This window comes from Nelumbo nucifera, chromosome 3 (assembly GCF_055504915.1).
Source record: "Nelumbo nucifera cultivar China Antique chromosome 3, China Antique-T2T, whole genome shotgun sequence".
Classification (NCBI taxonomy): Eukaryota; Viridiplantae; Streptophyta; class Magnoliopsida; order Proteales; family Nelumbonaceae; genus Nelumbo; species Nelumbo nucifera.
In genome coordinates, this window is record NC_142651.1 from 105,980,874 (window position 1) to 105,998,870 (window position 17,997).

The following is a 17,997-nucleotide window of genomic DNA, read 5'->3' on the forward strand; positions in this document are numbered from 1 at the left end:
TTCATTGCGCAAGCAAGAGATGACAAGCTTAGAGTCCCCCTCTATAGTTATGGGAGAGTTTCAAGGCTTCCCAAGCTGCCTGCAATGGCAGCCACAGCACATTTATTTCCATTAACGCATGATGCATCAAAATTTATTTATTTATTTTTTTGGTAAATCATTAAAATTTATTTTGACAGGGCATTTTCAATTTCCAAATGATCCAGTTCCATTCTTTATAGTTTTCCCCATCTGGCTCATTTTGATGAGCATGAAAAAGCAATACCATCTTTTTCAATAACCTGAGGCGGGGGAGTCTCAATATTTTCAAATATCTTCTGGTTTCTACTTTTCCAAATGAATCACACAATAAAAACAGTTTTTTTTTTTTTCTAAATTATTTTCTTTGGTATGACATGAAATTCTCTCCCACCACCCTTTGGGTAAACCATCATCCAAATCTGATTTGAATATGTGCACATCGAGCACAAATGTCATCAATATTAACCCCCCGCCCCTCCCTCTTTTTTCAAGAGATCCCTAGTGCGAATTCTGTCTCTTAGAAGAAGAAAAGAATCTTTCAGCCTTGGGGGACATTTGAGATTCCAGACTTTGGAGTACCAATTAAAAGAATCAGAAGAATCACCTGTTTTCTGTTGCTTTAGTAATATAAGCCAATTTATTGGAAAAAAAAATTTCCTTTTTTATTTTTTTCAAATTTTATAAGGGGGTTAGTCTTAGAAAGGCCTACTCCCATGAAAATTACAGAAACCAAAAATATTAAATATTTAATATATTAAGGAATGATCATAACGATACAAATACACCCCGATACGTTGTAACGTTTTAAATCTTTATTTAAATCAACTTAAATATTAACAATCCCACCAGAATATATATATACCCATTTTAATAAGCAAGCAATGGAAAATTGCTGTCGTGATGGGGCCATATTAATATGCCATAGATATGGGCAGATATAAATATTGAGTAGCTGTCCATATACGTGATGTCCCCATTTAAATGTTACCGGAGCCGGCGTTAGACTTATTAGAGAAAGCTAGCCACGCACAGGCAAGACATCAAGGCTCTAGTCCTAGTCACAACAAGGCTCTCTCTTTCTCTCTTTCTCTCTCTCCATCTATTTTTATGCTGTCTTACAATGCATCTGAAAATCCGACCTAGAGGGGGGCTCATAAGAGTGACAGGTCGGTCCAATTCGGTCGGGCCATTACTCAGCAAGCTGACTTGGATGTCAAGGTAACATGGTTTGTTCTTAGCTTTGAAGTTAAATCAAAAGGGTCTCCCCCTTGGAGTCCTTTCAGCGGTTAAGCTGTCCAGCTTGGCCACTCCTAAATGTTCATTTTCTATGGGTTAGTCCAACCAAGCTGGTGCCCACTTCAAGAATCAGACTGCGACCCATTGGTGTGGGCATTCTGATTTTGGATGATTCATCATTGGGCCCTGTCCAATCTGTAATCTGGGTCTGGGTTGCAAGATATTTGTCCTAATTAGCTCCATTTTCAAAAAAACTTGGTCTCATTTAACAATTCCAATGAATGGACATGGAGTCTTGGGCCATATTTGTTTCGGAGAAGTACGAATTTGTCCAATGCAGATTTCTGATTTACACTGAAGAGTTTTAAACATTCAAAAGGATCACAGCTCACATTTTATGCATCAATGTTTGCCCATAAATTGGCATCAATTCCGAGCTGTCACCTACCCCGACAGTACTTTAAGCCTACAAATTCTGACCCCAGGCTGATCGGTCATTCTCCCTATTTGTTTTGATAATGCAAAAGAAGAATGAATTACCAAATTACAATGAATTGCCTCGGTTTTCGTTCCCACATGTAGAATCAAGAGAACTCGAATCTGTTACCCACAAGTTGCCCATTAAGAATATCTTCCCTTTTCATTCATAAAGATGTTCTCAATACACGGCGGTGATTTTCCATGGGTATAGATATAGGAATATTTTGTGGGTAGAAGATCCGAAATGGAAGGAAGCGGCCTTATCTATAAAAATAACAAATTGAAAGCACAATTGTGTAAAAAGCAAGCCACATACACACCCACAGCACAAGAAGAACAGATTCAAAGGCGAGCAAAAAATTCTGCACCACTGCACGTTCATGGCTTACTTGGACCAAGTTGTTCGAAATCAAATAATTGAGAATTGAGAATTAAATAGATAAGGTTAAGGTGAATCATATGCTGGGCGAATCTGACACTCTGACAGACTTTTCACTCAAAAGCCATTGGCCAATTTGGCCCATTTGCTTAGGCTGAGCCCCCATTTTCGTAGGCCCTCGTTGGCCCAAATCCTCTATGATCGCTCAACTCAACTCCAACTGACAAACCAGTTTGGAGGTGCTCCAGCTACTACAAGGGACCTTGTTTTGGTTCATATATGTAGATTCTGATTCAACTTTGCTGGTTTTGGTAACAATATATTTATGTATTCAAAATAGATGCAAATTTTTGCATTCAAAATTGGTCAATATATAAAAAAAGTGGATTGAGTTCATATTTCTATCTACTATAAATTAAAATCATTTGACAAGAATACAAAATTATTAACACAAAGTTAAACTAAATTTATATGTTTTCGAAGGAGACAAAATTGCATTTGTATTATACATTATTGTATTTACACTCTTCTCAAACGGAATTTAAGGCTCAGTTTGGAAAGAGTGTAAATACATATAAATAATACAAAATATAAGGTTTTGTACACTATATGTTTGTATTTGTACTACTTCCAAACTGAGTCTAAGGCCGTGTTTGGTTGCGAATGAAAAAAAAAATACAAATTTTCATTTAATTTCATTTTGGGTTTTACTTTATTATGCTTCATGTCTTAATTTGCTTCATTTGTACTTCAAAATAAGTTAAAATTTGAAACAAAAATAGGTCAAAATTTACATTCAAATCATTTGCACTGCCAAAATTTACAATTTATTTTGGCCAAAATTTTGAATGCTGGTGAACAATTATTTTTTATTAATTTTATATACCCAAATCAAATGCCTATTTTAGGTAGACAGTGAAATATGACAAGCCATCAGACTCACCTCACTTGGGTCACCTGATAATACAAAAGCTGATCCATTAAAATGGGTCATCCAGGTCCATTGGTCGTTGACCAAGCCAACAACTTTTATAATATGGTAGGTGAAAAAATCAACCCAAAATCAAAGTGGTGATTATAGCACTAATATGGGCAACCGGATCGGCACAATTGGTTAAAAACATTGCCACCTTGTTTCTTTCGACTAGGAAAACTTAAGGCTGTGTTTCGTTGAAGGAAAGATTTTGGTGGGATGGGATGAGATGAGATGAAAAGGAGAAAATGGGTGGAAATTTTTCACATTCCATTGTTTAGTTGCAAAAGGAAAAGTAGTGGGAAAATCAACACCAATAACAATAATTAGTTAATTGGTAATTTTTATTATTTTTGTATTCTATTATTAAAGATTAATTAATTAACACTAACAATTAGTTAATTTCTTATTCGTTAAAAAATAATAGTTTAAATTTTAGTTAATGCTTTATTTTATTAATATCTATCATGAATTAATTAATCATTCTTGTATTATTAGTAGTATTTTTAATTAATTTGTTTTATTTAATTATTAAGTAAATTAATAAAGAATAATTATTCAATTATTCATTAATTACTTAATTAATTAATTTAGTTAATATAATAAAATAATTAATAATTTATTAATGGGTCTTAGGTCTAATATCAACTCTTAAGGAAGGTGTTTTTCTTATTAGACAAGTTTTCCCCCTCCCTTCCCACTTGTTTCACACCAAAATGGTGGGATTTCACATCTCAAGAATAAGAATTGGGAACAATAATCCCCTTTCTTCCCATCCCACCTCGTGACCGGCAACAAACCAAGTAATATATGAAAAAATTCTTTTTTTTTTCCCTCTTCCCATCCCACAAACCAAACGTAACCTAAAAACTATTATGTACAAGTACAAATCACCTCCTTCACCAACACTTTTTCTAGGTGAGCCGATTCCCATCTCAAAATATAAAAATAAAAGGAAAGAGAACCCCTAAAAGGCAAAGAGAAGAAAAATTATTGCAAAATATGGGCTTCAAATGTTGTTCCATTTGACATTCTTTAGATTTGGGCCATTTTTACAAGCCAAATAATTGAATCTGGGCTTCAAATGTTGTTACTGCTGAGACAATATGTTCAGTTTCGTGGGTCCTCTCTTCATTGAGCAACCATCAAATTAAGCAGTTGGTACTTGGTAGCTCCAGCTATGATGATATTGAATTGAACCAATCCAGATTTAATAGTCCAAAGTATTTATTGGATTGAATTAAATCAGATTCATCCGTAATAAATTTATATTAGATTGGGTTGAATTGAACCAATATCTGATCTATTGATAGAATATAAGAATTTAGGTATCAATTGACCAGATTTGAATTGAAATCAATCTAAACTAAAATGAACTTGAACAGATAAGACGATTCAGACATTAAACTGGACCAGTCTAAAATGGTCCAAAATGTTTATTAGATTGAATTGGACCAATTGAATTGACATCCCCACAGTGATGTGAGAACTGAGAACCCACCCCATCAATAACCCAATACACTTTACAGTGCATGCAGGTCATTAGATATGCAAATAAATCAAGTCTCAGACTCTGGAATTGATTTACTTGAATATCACATATCGAACTCGATCTGGATTCAATCCAATGGGAACATAATTGAGACTAGTAGATACAAGTACATATAGTTAAAAGAATATCACAAGGGATGGGATCATAATGAGTGATTGAGATGGTAGAAAAACACAGAAATTGAAATTTTAGAAACTATAGAAATTATTTTAGAAACTATAGAAATTGAAAAACAAAACTAGAAAATAAAAATTATAGAAAAACATAGAAATTGCAAATAAATAACAAAAAAATCAGGAAATTTTATAGATGGTAGAAAATAGAAAAAATGTAAAAAAACAGAAATTATAAAAACATTAGAAATTATAACAAACACTAAAAATGTAAAAAATTAAAGAAAATTGAAAAATGAAAAAGACCATTTTCCTCTAACTCGCCATTCAAGAGTGATTTGGTCATAAAAATTGTTATTTATGCTGACGTGGACACTTCTGTTAAGAAACAGTAACGGTGCACTAACGGAATGTGAGTTTTAGAAAATAAAAACTTACTGACATGATGAGTTTTAAACGTTTTGAAAATTTGTGATGAATTTAAGAGAAATACTGAAAAAGTCATAGCGAGTTTCAAACAATTTCCCAAAAACAAATGGGTACATAGTAACATACAAGTAAGTCGTAGGAATACTAAATGTGACATAACAATAGTTGGCACAAGACTTTGATGTCTCAACACACCTTATGTGTGAAACACATGATGTGGTGTTTCTGTATCAATTTGAACCTGTCCTAGTAAATATGTTTTTCCCTGAAAAAAAATACAAAAGCAAATATGTTTCAGTATAAACCTTCAATACAGTATTTCTAGAATTCACATCTCCACCCCACAAAGTCCCGTCTCACAATGTCTCATAGCACATCCTCACAGTATATTGGAAACATCTCTCGATGAGAAAATCATCAATTCTGATACTATCATCATTCTTTCTACAGTTAAATCTTCATTTTTTTTTTCTCTTTAGATTGCATCTCTCTCCACCTCTTTATTAAGAAACGGAAGTTTGAACGAAAGTATAGGTATTAAATTCACATTGAAAACAAAATCTATTTTGTCAATTACACAGAGGTTCGTAATAGTCACCGTTACCATCACCGATCACCGTCAGCGAGGTAGGTAGCTACCATTACTAAAGTCGACCTTCATGTCTCCATCCTACCCAAATGTTGTCGAGCAATCGATCAAAGACTCGCGTTTCCGATTAATGAACCCAATACATGCACTGACCGCATTCCTCAAGTACTCGCCGGAAAACCTGGTCCATATCCGCCGGAAGAAATGCCGGCCGGAGGAGCCCACGAGCGAAGACATGGACTAGAGGTAAGCCTAGGCATCCTGCTTGATGAGGCGGTTCTTGATGGAAATCTCATGGCCGGACTGAGAACTGGGGCCGGTCGGAGATTGGACTACTGCGCCAGGGGATGAAGGCATCAAGTCCCTAAAGGAAGTATAAGTTCGTGATTGTAAAGAGACAAGCTCAAAATCATTGGGCAACACAACGACTTTTCGCCGTTGGGAAAGCTTGAGCTCAACACTGGGGGGAGATCGAGCTTTGTGTGGAGCAGGCAAGAAGCTATCGAGTTCCTTCGTCGGAGTGTTGAGTAAGTGTCTGGTTTGATTGACCCCATCGATATAGATAGAACAGAAGAACAGAGCCCCACAGATAGAGAGACAGAAGAGGTTTGAATAGATTTCACATGGTTTAGATCAACCTTCTTCGGTTGGGACTCACTCACCGGTGGAGAATCCGGAAGACATGGTTTTTGGATTCTAGCTTTCTGCTGCTCTTTCGCTGTTCGCGTTTTGATGGGCCTATATTTGATGCTTGATCCCCACCTACCACCTCTCGTACAGTTGGGGTTTAGAGATTTACCGAAAGATTGACCTGAAAGTGATCAATTAAGCTCTGTCCCAACGACGAAGGATTATAGTTAAATTCTTAACTTAATAACTTACTGAAAGATTGACCTGCTTAGTAATACAATATTGGTCTTTGCAATCTTCAGAGTGGTGGCTGGGGTCTTTGGGATGAACTTCTCAATATCATTGTTTAACGAACCAGGAGCATTCAAGTGGTTTCTTGCAATCACAGGAATATGTGGGGTTATTATATTCTGTTCATTTTTGTGTTTTTTCAATTACAGCAGACTCATGAAGGCAAGAGAATCTCTCTTTTAGGCCTATTTTAAATCTGAAGAATGAAGAACGATCGGTTAACGCCACCTCTGTTGTTCCTTCAACTCAGATTGAAGAGAAAGGGGAATAGGGTAAAAAGAAAGAAAAAGGATAAAATGGTCCAAATATTATCATAAAGGCCAGTTTTGATATTATGAAATTATTTAAAATGCACGTGATCTAACGATCAGGTAATGGCTTTATTTGACAGTAAATTAACACTATGTACCGGATTATCATTGCAAATTGAAAATTTGGGTATTAGATTATCGCATTTTAAAGTTTGAGGACCAAATTGTCACTTGAATTAAAGTATAGGGTATTGATAAAAAATTTTCCCTAATAACTTTTGAAACAGTAAAGGTAGCCATAAACAATAGCTAAATCATAAGCATAGTTTAAGAAAATTGGCCTAAAACATAAGATAGAAATAGAAAGTTGACACAGATGTTTATGGGATTCTTTCTATTCCTCTATTAATTTCTATCAAATCAAAGACGGCCTAAAGTTGATCCACTCATGTGATGCCCGTATGACAGTGTTTGTTTCCGAGGAATTAATGGTGTCAAACAAGCTATCAAGCAATAACTTTAATTCTATTAAAGAAGTATTACATTTCTACCAAGAAAGATTATTTGAGAGTTTGATTGGTTGGAGAAAATATTCTGAGCTCCATTATGTCTCATCTCATGAACATAGGATATGTAATTCTTGGCAGAACAGGGAATTTCTTTCTCCTGCCCAAAAAGGATCTACTTTGCCTGCACCAAAATGTCATTGAAATAAGTTTTAATGAAAGGGACGTTAGAAAATAGTTTGGCTTCAGCCAGTGCAACGTCCATTCGAACTTTATAGCTTTAGAGAGATATTTCTAATGCAAGGTTGTAAGAGGTTATTCGAAATGCGAGTTATGGGCGTGCATTGACAGAAGTCGAACTTGTTAGAAAATTAGGGAGAGAAAAATATGAATAGGATGAAAACACTCACTTGGTCATCTCCACAGGTTGTGTAAGTAGGCCTCCGAGGGGGTAGCTGTTGATGAGGTGTCCGCTAGGGATTACGGTGCCAAGATCAATGATTTGGTGGTAAAAAAAGGAGGACAAAAGAGTAATATACCTCTATTATTAGATTAGACTAGTTGATATTGATCTTTTCTGCCCATTTTTTTAGAAAATAAAATAAGGGCCCATTTGATTTACAGTCCGAATCCGAATTGGAACACTCCATTCCCATAGACTGTTTGGATTAGATAGAAATTGGAATGGAAATTGAAATCAAATGGGATTTTATTCTCAAGGGAAGGGGGAGGGAATAACTATTCCACCGGGAATGAGAATGGGAATCTGAGTCCACTCAACCAAAAAGTTGGACATTCCGATTCCAATTACAGACCCCTATTTCCGCAAACCAAAAGGGCCCTAAGTCTGTCCCTTGGAATACAATCTCAATTTCTCAGTACATTATCAATAGAAAATACCTGTAATTTAGGGCGTAGCATCTCTACTGCTGCTTTGGACCTTTCGTTGAAGCCTGTTGTTTGCTGTGTGTACACCATCAATGAACAACAATACAACATAATTAGTCATTGAAGATTATCCATTTATCCCTAAGGATCTTATTTCATTTGGCTCCTTTCTGAAAACCTCACCAGATCAGAAACTGCCCTGAATTGTGGGATGGTTCAGCTCGGTCTGGGCTTGGGCTGGTACTTAGGCTTTTACATATTGTCTGGGTTGGGGCATTGATGAAGGTCCAATAAGCCACAGAGTGGGCCTCACTCGGGTCTCACCCACATTTCTAAATACCAAATTGGACTAGGGAGCAACAAGGGTGATAGGGTATCCATCCCCAAGTCCCAACAGCTTAATATTGTCCTGGAATTCCTGTTAGCTTCAAGCTTTAGGCCTAGTGCAAGAAGCAAGTAGGAATCTTAGCCCAGCCTGATCCATTTGGCTTTAACTACTTGGATTGGTGTTTAATGGGTTGGACAATTTTGAATCCATTTGGAAGTTTGTGGTCAGTTGGTCACCAGACCTTTTCTCCAACTCACAAGAATCAATTGCAGTCTCCATTAAGAACTCAAAAGCATGCATACATGTATTGGGGTGAGTCATCACTGTAGTCTTTTACCTTGCCTAAAGCCCAATCAGCTGAATCGAAAAATGCCCGTTCATGGTCCTGAAGATATGGAATTATGACTTCTTTCATTATAAAAAGTAAAAGTAAAAAAGAAAAAAGAAAAAAACTAAACCAAGTGAGTCAAAAATAATAACTAATAACATATTTCTTCGTACATTTACCTTTGAGATTAAGGGTTTCTTTCTGGGCAGAAGTCCATATTTCTTTCCTTGCGATGCCTGTTGTGTTGATGAACTGTTATCAGTAACGGTAGAATAAACTCTATCCACACACACACACACAAAAGCTCACTCTGGACTTGAGAAATGGTCCAGCCCAGTAAGAGCCCAATATTGTAATTACAAGTTAGAATCTCCGTAAGGTGGGCAGTGGGCACGGGTTTTGACAGACGAGTCATGGTCCATGACTCATGGAGAAGAGGTCCAAGTGACCTAAGAATCTTACAAGTAGCAGAATAATTGGAGGCCCAAGCCCAAATGGGTTCGAATAGTTTGTTTCCATCTCCAACTCTATCGTGGAGGAAGTTTTCATAGGAATATACCTTTCAGAAAAATGTGAATAGATGGTAGAATAAAGGGTTTTGTGGACCATGGGTAGGGCAAATAATAGATGCCCAGTTCACCCTTGATTGGGTCACGTATCCCATTATACACACTTTGTTTCTAGCAGATCCCATTATCCCACCATTATTTACACCTTTTTCTCAGCTTATTTCTGTTGAAGCCTGACCAATTATTCTATTTAAAAATCGTTTCGGAAAAGATGATTAATTTGTCCACGTGGCAAGTGTTGTTGGGCTAAGTAAGGCCCTTGCCGACAAATACCTGGTTCCGTTGTATTGTTTTTCCCTACTTACAAAAGTCTTAAACCGTCGGGCAAGAGAATTGAACAATGAAGTCATAAAACAAGAGATAAATGTGATATTACATATTTTTTTTCAAGTATGTATTAAACATGAATATTTCACCAAAATTTTTGAAGGAATGTTGACATTTTTTTTTTCAATTAGCTCGCTAAACTTGACAGGTGGCAAAAGCGTATGCTAATTGCTAAGAACCTTCTAAATAGAGGGGGTTGATGGAGTCTTTAGAAAACAGTGCACATCCCGGATTTAGCCCTTGCTGCGTTGTCCGTTCGATGACATAAACAGTTGGCCATGGCTGACTATAAGCATGCATACACAAGTTTTTGAAAGAGAAAATAATTCCAATCCAGTTCTGCTACTATCTGATGAGGACAACCCTTGACTGTCCTGCTCTGATAGCTAGATTATATCAGAACTAGAGAGAGAGAGAGAGAGAGAGAGAGAGAGAGAGGTTACCTCCTCTTGTTGATAAGCTAAATACTTCTCACCTTCACCTCTGTTGCAGTTTGCCATTTCAAGCTCTCTTGTTGCAGAGAGAGTGGGGATAGGAATGAGGAGATGGAAAGGGGAGTGGGGAGAAGTTAAAAAGGAGTCAGGGGGGGGGTGTATAGGGGATAAGAGGATATGTGGTGAAGGAAGAAAAGCTTGGGGGGTGGGACGTAGGGTTGAGGAAAAGGATGAGATGGGATAGTACACAAATTGAGATACGTTGCAGAAAAATAAAGGAATGAATAGAATGACAGACTCCATTAAGCAACTACAAACAAGAATATAACAAAGGTGGATCTTTTTGTTCATATTTTTAGGAGAGAGAGAGAAAAGCAAATGGATAATGGATGAAAAAGGAGCAACCTTACCTTACGTCCTTACCCAGCTCAAATGAGTCAAAACTCAAAAGGGAAGATGGGGTCCTCAGACTAGGGATATTGCGGGTGGGTTTCTATGGGCTCATGGGTTTGCGGTGGGTTCAGGCTTCTGATTCGGCCCACCCATTTCATATAGTTTACTGTATTATATACTGGAGACGTAGAGGTAAGGGTTTGCAAAGCATGGTGGTTCGTAAAAATTAAAGACAAGTTATTGCATTTACACTCCCATGATTGAAGCTTGGATGTATTGTAGCAGCAGCAGATTACCCTGTTGCGAACCGGTATTCTATTTATGGGTGTCAATGTACCAGATTTGGGTTGGATCCGACCAAATCAAAATCAATTTGTACATATTGAATGGACTAATAAGATATAGTGAATTGGGCCAGTCTAGATTTAAAGGTCCAAGGTATTTGTTAGATTAGATTGGGCTTGACCTGTTGTAATGGAATTATATTGGATTGGATTGAATTGAACCAACATACAGTACATTGATAAAAGATAAAGAAAGATATAGGTATCAATAGACCGGGTTTTAGTTGGAACCAATTTAAACAGATTGAACAATCCATAGATTGAATTGGATCGATACAAAATGGTTCAGAGTTCAATTTAAATTGGATTGGACCTGGTACATCTGTAATAGACTCGTATTGGATTGGAACAGATTGGACTAAATTAATCCGGTCCAATTGACGGCTCTAGTTGTATTAGAATCTTTTTACCTTGGTTCGCGGCGGGACGAGCTGCTCCGGCGCAGTAAGTGGAGCTTCATCGTATTAATCCATCAATTCCACTTCTCAGAAGCTAGAGCAATCCCTGTCCCATGATTCTTACTAGTAGTTTCGTCCTCTTTACTAAGAAACCCAAGGGAATTGGCCAGCTCCACGTGTCAAAACGGTGTTCAATTTTGTTATATTTATCTCAACTTTGTTTTTCTCCAGCTTGTCATCTAAATGGTTTTCAATTTTGTAACAATCACATCCTAGTGGCTGGAGTAGTGGTGGTGCTTCATTTCGGGTCTCCGAAAAGGAGTGATGATCCGATGAAGTAGGGGGCCGGGTCACACACGCCACTTTAAGGTTTGGACAGATAACTTCATATGGACCATTTATTTATTACACTATTTTTCTGTGGATGGAGATGTTCCCAAGTACCTATCTTGCATTCAAATATGTACTGGACGTGTATTGAAATCAGGTCAGCCCTACAAGCGTCCCACTGCACCTTCCACCCGTGTATTACAAGTACAAGGAAATTTTCCCAAATGCACGGTGAGATGTGGATGTGGGGGTCTTTCTGTGGGGCGTCAATGTGATCTGAGCATTGTTTCACCGAGAAAAACGACTAACATATCATGACAAATCCCGTCTTAATTATTTGTACAATTGGTTCGCTGCATCTCTATGACCAATATAAAGTGCTCCTCATCTTTTTGTTTTTTGTTTTTTTGGAGCACAAAATTTACACCAGTGTTCATCCCAAATATAAATGGCACCGACTCTTGCTTTTTCATCGGTCGTGCCAGGATCAGGAATCCACAATCAAGTACCACCGACTTACTTGTGCCGGTTCATTCAGCTAACCTATTATTCTAAACATTATTTATAAGCACCACAGTGCCCTGCCTGAATCGATCCTTTTCTCCCAGTGACAAGTAATCTTTCTCTTCCTATTACTATAGAAGAAGCCACCTGGGCATACCAATCTGAATCTGTGCTTCAAATACTAGTATTTGATCTCCTGCAGAGCTGCTTGTAGAGAGACGGAATGCTTGACATCACCTATGTGAAGGCTATGCTCGCCCATTGGAATTCTCCGAATTCCAAACCGGTCCACCACGCTGAGGTGCTTGCACGCATGTATCTTCACCTCAACTCTCTGCTCGGTCCCCGCTGGCACATGCACCTTCTCAAAGGCTACTAGTTGCTTACTGGGGGCCCATTGCCCGGTTGGGGGCTCTGAGAACACAAGCAGCGAGTGGGCTCCATCCATGGGCCCCGTGTTCTTCACATCTACATGTACAACTACGGACAGCCCATCACACTTGGCATGTGTGACCCTGACTGCCTTACCTGAGAATGAGACGGTAGTAGAGTTGCCAACCGCACGTCGGCCGTCGAGAGGAACCGAAACCAAGGTTGGTGCTTGGGCCACCGTGTGTGCAAAGTTGGTGTAGCTCATACCGTGGCCGAAGGGGTACACGACTGGGCCTCTGTAGAACCTGTAGGTCCTGCCGGGGTACCCACCCGATGGCCGCATGCCCATACTCGTCATTGGCACCTTTGCCACGTAGTCCTGTGGGTACCATGTCATTGGCAGCTTGCCACCTGTAACACATACCCATGAAAAGAAAATTAAGGCCATGTCATCGACAGCTTGCCACCTGTAATAGTATTCACCTGCTACAGAGTGTAGTGTAGGCTTGTACTTGTAGCAGCGTTTGCATACCTGGATTGCTTCTTCCAAATAAGATATCGGCAATTGCAGCTCCTCCAGCTTGGCCAGGGTACCCTGCCCATAGGATGGCGGAGATACGTGGGTCATCCCTAGCGAAAGACACATCAATCGGCCCACCAGACATCAAGACCAACACGGTAGGACCTCTGGAGGCCATAGCGACCCTAGATACGAGCTCCTGTTGGTGTCCCGGTAGAAGCAGCCCTACCCTGTCCTTGAACTCCGCCTCCATAGATTGGTCCAATCCCATCACCAGCACTGTTGCATCCGCTTGTCGGGCTGCGGCCACCGCCGCGCCAATTAGCTGGTTGCCGTTGCAGGCCACGCCACTACAACCCGGTTGGTGAATGGTCTTAGCGTATCTCCCAATACCTTGCAAGGGAGTAGTATATCCACATGGAACACCTTCATTCATTTTAAAAACAAAAAAAAAAAGTCAATTTCTCATTTTTCAAGGGTAATTTCGTCTGAGGATTCTCTCTTCTCTTTCTTCACCTTGTCTAACCTGCATAGTTTCCTATCATGGTGGCTGTGACGTCTGAGTTGGGGCCAATAATGGCTACGGTGCGATGACGAAAAGTGGATAAGGGCAGCGAAGGCCCATGATTCTTGAGCAAAACAATGCCCTGTCGAGCAGCCTCTAGTGCGAGCTCTTGGTGGGCCGGAGTGCAGACATCCCTTGGGCCGAGATGCCCAGACGGCTGGGCCGACGGCTCACCGTCAAACATCCCTAACCTCATCTGGACCGTTAATGTGTTGGTTAGAGCAGCGTTAACGTCCCACTCGCTCAACTTGCCTCTCCTTATGGCCGCCTCCGTGTGGACGGCGAGGAAAGGCCCACAGTCCAAATCCAAACCTGCAAAATGACCAACACCATAGATAGCTGCTTTGTACTAATACGTCAATGAGGGCAGAAATTCAGGAATTGTTGAAGAAAACTAGCCTGCTTTAATGGCGAGGGCAGCTGCTTCTTCGGGCGTGGAGGTGTAGTGTTGGTCGTCGTAGAAGACACCAACCGAGTCGCAATCTGAAACGATATATCTGTGGGCAACCCACAACCCTTTACAAGTAAGTATACCAGATAGATAACTACCAGAGAGAGAGAGAGAGAGAGACGGACCCATTGAGACGCCATTCACCCCGGATAGTATTGCGGAGGAGATTGGGGTCGGCACAGGTGGGAACGCCATTGACCTGATTGTAAGAGCACATGACACTGGCCACATTGCCTTCCACCACACAAGCCTTGAACGGCACATCGTACGTATCCTCCAAGTCTTGCTTGCTAACCTTGGCGTTGAAGTGGAAGCGATCAACGCCGTTCCAGTTATCGAGGTCGTAGGCGGTGTAGTGTTTGCAGCAGGCGGCAACCTTTAACCGGTTACCCTCGTTTCCCTGGAGTCCCCTTACGTAGCTGGCCGCGTACTTCCCGGCTAGAAGAGGATCCTCGCCGGGAGTCTCCTGCCCTCGGCCCCACCTTGGATCTCGGAATATGTTCACATTTGGGCTCCAATACGTCAAACCCGCCATCCCTCCGTTGTACATGGCCCTCGCTTCGTCTGACACCACCTGCGCCACCACCACCAACAACAATTTTTCAATTTTCACTTATGCTAGCTCCTGCCAAACTGCCTTCTGGGCCCAATTTTTTTTTTTTTCAATCAACGTGGTAAATTTGATTTACATGCTTTATCCACAAGATTCTCTTCTTTCTCATCAGTCATGACTCACCGGTCACCAGTCACCAGTCCAAAGCTGTACTTTTATTCTGTAAAATAACTGTAGACTTTATCCTATGAGGTGTATCCGGGTCACCCGGATACCCAAACAAGATGATGATAGTCTGGTACTGTAGTGTTTTGTCTATGGGCCACTTGTTGCAGGTTGATACTTTTAAGGGTGTATATATAAAAACCTTTTTTCTGTTTTTTCGCAAAGGTGAACAATGAAAAGCAGAAACACTAAAAAGCTGCTTTCACGCATCAATTAAGCTGATTAGTAGGGCAGCATGGATATGGAATATCAAAGGCGGATGACCCTAATTAATATGACAGGTTATGGGACCGCCCCCTAAATCAAACAATTTATGGTTGGTTCTACATTTGTACAGGTTATTTAAGACAATTTCTTCAATAATGAATGGGCAAATTCTGCTGGTAATTAATGGATTTCACATCCCCTCCATCCATGATTAGCAGCTATAATAGGGATTTATGTAGCTGTTCATGGGCTGGGCTCGGATTACATGGTCATTGACAGAAGTGATGTAAAAATTATGGTCCATCATCCCCTTTTTCTTTTTTGTTCAATGGGTCTATAAAACAGGGGCTACCAACTGAGCCAATGAGCCAATTATGGTCCATCCCTTTTTTTCTTGTGTGTGTGGTTCAATGGGTCCACTGGAACAGGGGATATAGCCCATTCCCCCAATTGGGTGGATTGATAATTATTTTCTAATTAATGAAGGAAAAATTTTAATGAAAATTGTGGATCGAATTTTATCGCTCCGGAACCGACACCACAAAAGTACAAATCCTTGACCCAACCCGTACCCGATCAGTTCATAACCGGGGAAGAAGAAAAACTGAAAAAGATTCCCCACTGCCCTCACCAGTCAACCAGTCACCAGTCACCAGTCACCACCAAAAGATAGAATAGAAAGAGCAATGGTGATTGTTCTTCCAATGAGTTAACCGCCCGTGATTGTTCTTCCAATGAGTGAATAGTATTTATTAATTAATATAGATGAGACAGCAATGGTGGTCCTCAAAAGCCTAACTATAATATTTTTACGATCATACACTATTATCAAATAAAGTATAATGGAATATATCGCATGTCTCTTTCAATCTCACCCCTAATATATAAACCAAGAATCACCGGTTATCCTTGTGATGCTTTTGCTCACTCTCTCACAACACTACTACACTTGTAGCGAGCAGCCGCAGAAATGAGTGTCAACGTTCTCCGGTTATCAATCAAAAAATATAAAGAAAGAGATAACAAGGGATAATGAAATGCGAAACGGAGAATCGCAAATTAAAAACGAGAACAAAAGGAAGGAATTGAGGAAATGAAAAGGATTTACCCGTCCAATTTGTTCCCACAAGGAAGCATTGAAGGAAGCAGCGGTGGTGATGACCTGAGGGAAACTGGTAGCTCCGGGGAATGCTCCGCCGAATTTGGTTCCAGGGCCGACGTTGGAGACGCCATGAAGAGCCTCCGACCACCACTCGTAGCCCCTGATGCCTAGCCTCGGCACGGGAGCAGCGTTGTTCACCAGTAGCCTAATCTTCTCTTGCAACGTCAGTCGTCCAATGAGGTCTCTCACCCTATTGGGTATGGGGAGAGATGGTCGACAGAAGGGTAAGTTTCTCGTCAGCCCATTTCTAGGGTCACAGGCAAATGCCGGACGGGCATCTCCGGTTCGGGGAGAAACAAACAAACAAGCAACGAATATCACAAGGCAGAGGGAGATGGGTGGTTTGAACTTGAAGGCCATCTTTGTTTATCACTACTAACAAATTAAAAGAGCTTCTCTCTCTCTCTCGCTCGCTTACAGCCTCACACACACACACACACTTCTTTTCTTTATTATTGTTTTGGGGTTGTGTGTGGAAGCTGCTGAGGATGGTGCGGGGGGAGGGTACTTGCTTTATATAGAGGATGATAGTGCCGGGAGTGAAGGGTAGTCAATAGTGATGAAAAGAAAGAGAAATGGGTTTGATGATTGGATCTCCACGTCGTCCATTAACTGTTTTTAGAGAGAGAGAGAGAGAGAGAGAGAGAGAAATTTGTTGATTGCGTTGCGTGAGTGATAAACCGATAAGAAGTGCTAGGTTGGTATAATAAACACGCACCCCCTCGTCGAGCTGGAGCTGGGGGGATGAGGCTCGATCGATCTGGGCTGGGTGGGGCCCGGGGCCATAGAGATCGAGTGGTCGCAGTCGCACACGCCCCATAAATCTCACTGTAACATGGGTTTTCTGCTTGCAGTCTCTCTCAAATAAAAAATGGAACCTCTTACAATCCCATGAAATCACACATATACTTGTACGCAACTTTGACTTGAATGTTAAGACAGACTTCTTTTTCTTTTTTGTGTCTTTCTTTGTTGAATATATATTAAGAGAGAGAGAGAGAGAGAGCAGTTTGTAAGGCATCAAAAATCTTGCACACAATGTACACACCTTAGACTTAGAGAGTAACAAATTAACAAACAACAAAAGAAAAAGAAGTAGCTAGGAAATGAGGCGATATTTCTCCTCTGCTCTTAACATTTAACTCAGTACCTGCAAAAGTTTGGGTAGTCAAAATTTGGGGGGGAACTCGATCGAATCTCTTATCCGGTGACCGGTCAAGTGTATTGGGATGCCCTGAGTTTTCTTCATTCTCTCTCTCTAGTAACTCGTTAGTCGTGACTCGTGATATCTCTAGATTCGACATAACATAGTACAAACTTTGTCTTATTGTTAAACTCGTTATGCCAAAGGTTAAAATGTTTAATCCAAGGAGAGCTGCTGACACTCCAATACAAGATAATAATAATAATAATAATAATAATAATAATAATAATAATAATAATAATAATAATAATAATAATAATAATAATAATAATAATAATAATAATAATAATAATAATAATAATAATAATAATAATAATAATAATAATAATAATAATAATAATAGGGTTCCATTATAATATCGAGAAACTTTAAGACGAATCAAATGCTATCATAAAAGTGGTAATAAAAAACCAGGTGATATTAATTCACAGGAATTTTGATTGGT

General features: G+C 39.6%; 2 protein-coding genes across 2 annotated transcripts; both read right to left on the minus strand.

Annotated features, from left to right (window-relative positions):
* Positions 1-7,429: 7,429 nt before the first annotated feature.
* LOC104598815 (uncharacterized) lies at positions 7,430-10,690 on the minus strand. The gene is made up of 6 exons (XM_010261047.3): positions 10,334-10,690; positions 9,174-9,230; positions 9,004-9,051; positions 8,351-8,413; positions 7,861-7,923; positions 7,430-7,634 (listed from the first exon to the last, which is right to left on the minus strand). Exons 1-6 carry the CDS (start codon positions 10,673-10,675, stop codon positions 7,626-7,628), a joined length of 582 nt encoding a protein of 193 aa, XP_010259349.3. The 5' UTR covers positions 10,676-10,690; the 3' UTR covers positions 7,430-7,625.
* A 1,385-nt stretch (positions 10,691-12,075) lies between these two features.
* On the minus strand, positions 12,076-16,843 carry LOC104598813 (putative beta-D-xylosidase). The gene is made up of 6 exons (XM_010261046.3): positions 16,295-16,843; positions 14,327-14,775; positions 14,150-14,247; positions 13,712-14,062; positions 13,198-13,611; positions 12,076-13,076 (listed from the first exon to the last, which is right to left on the minus strand). Exons 1-6 carry the CDS (start codon positions 16,706-16,708, stop codon positions 12,475-12,477), a joined length of 2,328 nt encoding a protein of 775 aa, XP_010259348.1. The 5' UTR covers positions 16,709-16,843; the 3' UTR covers positions 12,076-12,474.
* Between the last annotated feature and the right edge of the window lie 1,154 nt (positions 16,844-17,997).